Source organism: Rhinolophus sinicus, linkage group LG12, assembly GCF_036562045.2.
Source record: "Rhinolophus sinicus isolate RSC01 linkage group LG12, ASM3656204v1, whole genome shotgun sequence".
NCBI lineage: Eukaryota > Metazoa > Chordata > Mammalia > Chiroptera > Rhinolophidae > Rhinolophus > Rhinolophus sinicus.
This window is the reverse complement of record NC_133761.1, coordinates 33,238,137-33,244,136: the sequence shown is the minus strand read 5'-3', so window position 1 is coordinate 33,244,136 and position 6,000 is coordinate 33,238,137. Positions and strand designations below refer to the sequence as shown.

Sequence of the window (6,000 nt, the reverse complement as noted above, 5' to 3'; positions counted from 1 at the left end):
AATGATGCCGCCTACGGACTTTCCCATTTTTGAATTCTGGGGAGTAACAGCGAGAGCAAGCAAGATGCATGAACAGTACGACAGGACCTGGCCCTAGCCAGGCAGGTGAATGGTAGACACTCAATGTGCGTTAGTTGGCCCTGAACAGAAGTATACCGATTTTGTGAATTACACCTAGATCATGTAAGAAGAGTGGCCGGCCTCAGACTCAGTTGAACCCATTTTGAAAGTATCCATTCGCTCGGCGACCCAGGGTAAAAAGCCGCTTCTACTCCACTACCACTCCCAGAAATAGAATGAAGAAAACCTAGTCGTACTAGAAAGACTTTGACCTAGACCCGGTGACCCGGTTCCTCGCTTTTCACCCTCCTCCCCGCTCTTCCCCACCACCGGCTTCCCCGTGAGCCCCTCCCAGGGACTCATTCAAAGTGCCACGTCGCCAAGTTTAGGGCTACCAGCTACCCCGCGGAGGCTTCCGCCAGTTAACCCCTCCCAGTCTCCCGTCCAGTCACCGATCCCCAGGCACGAATCCTCCACCAGGCCCGAAAGAGTCACCGCCAACCACGACAGCCGCGCCGCGGCCCCAACGGCTTCCACCTCGCCCGGGCCGCGCCCACGTGACACCCGCCCCGCCCACCGGTTCCCACGTGACCTGCGGCCCTCCCTGGTCTACCCTGCGCGCTTCTTGGATCCTGGCCGAAGCCGCCATTGTTCCGCCGGGGGAAGACAGCGGGGCCTGGCACTGGCGCCGAGACGCCGCTTAGCGGCCGCCACTGGAGACACTTCCTCCCGCCGCCCCCACCCCCTTCTTCCTGGCGGCGGCCGAGTGAAGCTGACAAGGGGGAACTGCGAGCCCCCTCTCCTCCTGGCTGCGGCAGCGGCCGATCCCCGGCTCCGGCGCGAGGGGCGGCCGCGATGCGCTCGGCCTGAGGCGGTCGGCCCGGCCCCTCCTTGCTTCCCTTGACTCTTCCACGGCGTCTCTGCGCCCCAGCGTCATCCTGCGCTCCCTCTGACGGGAGGGAAGATGGCTGCACGGAGCTGGCCGGACGAGCTGGCCCAGCAGGCCGAGGAGGGCTCGGCCAGGCTGCGGGAAATGCTTTCGGTTGGCCTAGGCTTTCTGCGCACCGAGCTGGGCCTCGACCTGGGGCTGGAACCAAAACGGTACCCGGGCTGGGTGATCCTGGTAGGCACGGGCGCGCTCGGGCTGCTGCTGCTCTTCCTGCTGGGATACGGCTGGGCCGCGGCTTGCGCCGGCGCCCGCAAGAAGCGGAGAAGCCCGCCCCGCAAGCGGGAGGAGGCGGCGGCCGCGCCGGCCCCGGCCCCTGATGACCTGGTCCTGCTGAAGACTATCAGGAGCGAGGAGCAGAAGAAGAAGAACCGCAAGAAATTGACCGAGAAGCCCAAAGTGAGTAGGGGAGGAGCGACGATAGAGTAGGGGCGAGGGGCCGGCGTGGAGACCCTCGAGCGAGTGGGAGGCCGAGCCCCATCCCCTCCATCCGGGAATGGAAAAGGAAAAGAGTGAGGTTAGTCGAGATCCCGAACGCAGAATTCCCCAGATGGAGGAAGTGATCGGTTGGACAAGTTACTTGGGAGAATGGTGGGAACTCGGGCAGTGTAGGTCGGGTGAGGAAGTGTAGGACCAGTTTCAACGAAGGAAGTTAGATGGTCGTTCTGGGGTATGTTTAAATGAAAGCGCCCAGAGGTCAAGCCATTTTCAGGACTTGACCGGCCGGAATTACATACTACCAACTCTCCTTGAGGCCTACGAGGTAGGGTGCGTGTGTAAGGGGACCTTACCATGGTGTTGGGAAGTTATGGAAAGACTGCGCCTGGAAGACAGATGTCTAGTTCAAGTCACACATTGAGACGGTAGCCACTGGAGGAAACGCAGTGACCTAAAAACTCTGGGGCTTACAGAGGATTAAAGGTACCCAGGTCTAGACGCGCTTCCATTTTAGTTGGGACTGTTAAAGGGAAATGGTTGCCCACTCTTATTTCTGTGAATGTGGCCAGTGGAGGCAGGAACAGGAGCAAGGCAAGAGAGAGTCGGTTACCTAATATACTTTGGGGGGTACATGGACCTATGAGAGAGCTAAGGCAAGTTCAGCGAAGGGGTGTATGAGGTTTCGAAATAGAGTAAAAGGGGATGGATGACAGGGCAGAATGGTGCAGAGTGAGGGATTCATGCACCGATTTACCAGACCACGTGTGGAAATACAGAGAGCATCATATCCGTTTTATCATGCCTCGTATTTTATGTCTGCATTCTTTATTGCCATTTCCCCAGGGTTCTTACATTATATCTTTCATGGTTTTATTTATTTTTAAAAATACTTTACAGTTGAGCAAATAGAGTATGAATGGTGTGTAGAACTAGAAACAGTTCCTAACCTGTGTTTTATATCCACTTAATTAAGGTTTTCACCTTCTCAGTGCAGTAAAGTAAAGGTAACCAAGGCCCTACTATGCAAAATTCACTCTGGTGTTTGGTGGACAGTGGGAGGTAGACACATAGGAGTTAGGGTCAATCATGGAGACTTGTGTAGGAGACAGATTCATGAATAGTTATAATATTGCATAGACTGATAGGTGCTGTAGAAGTCTGAGCAATGTTAATGAGGTTTGGAGGATGGGAGACTGTTCCATCGGAGGGATTTAGGAAAGTTATCTGAGGAAGTAGGATTTGAGTTCAAACTAAAGTAATGAAAGTATTGTTGGTAAGAGTACAAAGAATAAGGCTATGTTAGAGACTTGACAGGTCACAGTGCATTATTATGCCTAGGTAAGTATTCACATTTTGCCTGCTGAAGATGCAAGATACATACAAAACCCAGAAAAGGGTACAACTTCGTCATTATGCATACTACCTTTAATTAAGAGAAAACAGTACTGATTTGGAACATATATAATTACATTTGTAGACAGCATTAAGGATTACCAGAAAGTAATGTTACAATGAAAGTAGAGAACGTGGCTCCAAGATGAGGAAAGGTGATCTTGAAAAAAACCACATGTATTCAAGCCTAAGCCCTGTGTAGATGAAGCAAGTTGTGAAAATTTCAAAGCCCTGTCTCAGACTTCTAAAATTTCAGATAGACTTGAGCTCCAAAACCCCATCCAAAGTGCATCATAGCACTCAGATGACTCATCTGAAGAACACAGACTCCAATGAAACTTGTACTGTGAAAAGGCTCATCAGACTTCGGACTTATCCTTTCTCCTTTTCATTTGAGTGAAGGAAGGGGAGAATGAATAAACAGATCTTTTATTAGCTTTGGGGAGTGGAGAATGGGAAAAACAACTAATAGTTGATGTTAATTGGGTGAGAAAATATCTTTGCCTACCTAATGGTAAAGATGTTGGAGAAGTTTATCGACATTTACAAAATTGTGGCTTTCAGATTTTTCTTGACTGCAACCTACAGTAAGAAATACATTTTACATTATAGTACCCTCCCTCACACATATAAAACTATTCTGTTTTTCTTTAATGATATTTGTAACGCACTGAATTGGTTTCACATTTGCCTGTGAGGCATGACCCACAGTTAAAAAAGCACTGCGTTATAGGGCTAAGAAGTATAAGCTGCCTTTTTTTAGTACTCATATGCTTTGCACTGTGTTAAGTATTTACTTGCAGAAAAGCAGGATACAGCTTCCAAATTGAAGGCAGTGAAAAGAAATTCAGTATTCATATGTCTCACTATGAAGGAAATACAAAAGTAAAAGCTCAGTTTCTCCCCAGGGAGCTTTTCACTCCAGTTGTGGAAAAAAGGTATACTCACAGAAATTAACAGTGGGACCCCAAGTATGGCAATGAAAGACTTAATCACAGAATTTGGCTTTGGAAATCAGTTAGAGCAAGATAGTGGGAGAGGCTGAAGAAACGGCAAAGGCCCAGGGAAAGAAACTTAACTGTCAGCCTAACAAGAACGGGGAACTCTAAACTTGAGTAAGGCATTTACATTGTTTTGTTTAGCTTATCTTGTTTATAAATTGAAGATCTTCGTTGAGTTAAAACACTGCTGGATTCCTCAAAGTGTTATCTCTGACTAGTTGCAGTAGAGTTGCTTTGAATGCTTCTTAAAATTTTTAGATTCCTGAGCCCCTCCACAGATCTTATAAATTCAAAATCTCTTAACAGCCTAGGTAGGGAATCTGCATTTTTAACAAGCTCCTTTGGTAAATCTTTGCCTGTTTGAAAACCACTTCCTGGAACAGAGCCATAAGAACCATAGTATAAGAGATTTCTAAGTAGAATCATGTTTAATCTTTTAATCCATCCCTTAATTACTACATTCTAATAAACATTTTAGGATATACTTATTCAAGTGATTCAGTGATGTAAACTACTACAGTTTTTTCTTTTATTTCATTATTTTCAGTTTTCTTAAATATTCCAAATTTTGCAACACAAATTTTCAAAATTTGCTTCTTGTAGGTTGTTTTTGTTTTTAGAGTGGGTGGTGTTTGACTTTTTAAAACCTATTCATAAACGTTTTTTGAAATTCTTATATTACTTTGGTTTTTATCTTCTAATAATGTCTTGCCATAGGTCTTTTAAGCGCATGAATTGTAGTTTGTTCCCCTATTAAAGTGAAGAGGGTAGCACGTTTCCCTGATCTTAGTTCTTGGCATTTTGGGAAATCATTGTTATCTTGCATGCATTTTCCATGACACCTCATTCAATGTGAGCATTAAATAGCTCTCGGTAAATATTTTTCACTTGACTTCATCTGAGCAATGATTTAGATGGATATGAGATTTCCAATAACTGGTCTTGAACAATTGTTGCTTTGAATTTCAACTGGAAGCACATAACGAGGATCAACTTCAAAGAAAAGTCATTTTAGTAAACAAGTTATTTTTCTATTAATGTGGAAATTATCATAAAGATTTGTCATAATGCAGTTGTCTATATCTATAAGCTCAGTGAATGAAAGAGTAGTGTTTTGTCTTGTTTGCTCCTGTATAACCTTGCACAGTGCTCAATAAATAATTATCAAATGCATAATATGGTAAGATGTCCCATCAAAATATTTCTACAACTTATTCCTATTCTTCTTTTCTGGTAAACAGCTATATGAGCCACCTTTTTATTTTTATAGTGGAAAATGCCTATGTTTGCCTCATCTGGCTAAAATTTTGTAAGGTCCGTCTTTCTACAGCCATTCTAATAGTATGCAGTGCCTTGTAGTCATTACTTCTGTTCCAGTTTCACTGCTACTGCCCTACTTTTGGGCTTTATTACCTTTTGCTTCGGCTATTCTTACAGCATCCTAACTGGTTTTCCTGATTCCAATCTCTTTGTTGCCAATCCTTTTTACCCACTCATGCCAGTTAAATCTGTAATCATGTGACTTTCATGTTTACATCTTTTCAGTAGTTTCCCTATCACCTATTAAATAAAATCTAATCTATGACATGGCATTCAAGCCTCTTCATGATTTTACTTCATCTTAGGTTTATCTCCTACCATTATCCTTAAGACATTAGCCTTAGCCAGACTTCTGTTGCTCTATTCATATATTTTTTTCTATTAAAAGGTCCTTCTTTCTATAATTTCTACCTATCCTTTAAGGCCCAGCTACGTTGCTACCTTTACTATAAAGTCTTTTCTAGCTCTCCGGCTAAAATTAGTCTTTTTTTCTGTGTTTATTTTATATTTCTTATGAGAGCTAAAACAAGAAGTCAGAGCATTCCCTAAGAACATGCCTGGAGGGCAACTCAGATTTTTTTGAAGTTCCACATGTCTGCACGTGATCAGGAAAGTACCTCAAGTGTTGATTTTGGGGTTAGAAATAAATTTTAGGGCAGGCCCAGTGGCTCAGGTGGTTGGAGCCCCATGCTGCTAACACCGAGGTCACCAGTTCGATTCCTACATCGGCCAATGAGCTGCGCCCTCTAAAGCTAAGATTGTGAACAACGGCTCTCCCTGGAGCTGGGCTCAGATGAGCAGCCAGAGATTGCTGTGTGCTGCCATGACCGGCCGGTGGCCAGC

At 45.1% G+C, this 6,000-nt stretch overlaps 1 protein-coding gene across 5 annotated transcripts in view; it reads left to right on the top strand.

The window, feature by feature from the left end:
• Nucleotides 1-645: 645 nt before the first annotated feature.
• Nucleotides 646-6,000, top strand: part of MTDH (metadherin) — a 65,323-nt gene continuing 59,968 nt past the window's right edge. For 3 of the 5 annotated variants that reach the window (XM_019714987.2, XM_019714984.2, XM_019714986.2), the window contains exon 1: nt 701-1,405. In XM_019714987.2, coding sequence (XP_019570546.1) covers nt 1,025-1,405 — 381 coding nt within the window. In that variant the 5' untranslated portion in view covers nt 701-1,024. Of the gene's footprint in view, nt 1,406-6,000 lie in introns of all 5 variants that reach the window. The other 2 variants (XM_074316941.1, XM_019714983.2) reach the window with 1 other exon arrangement.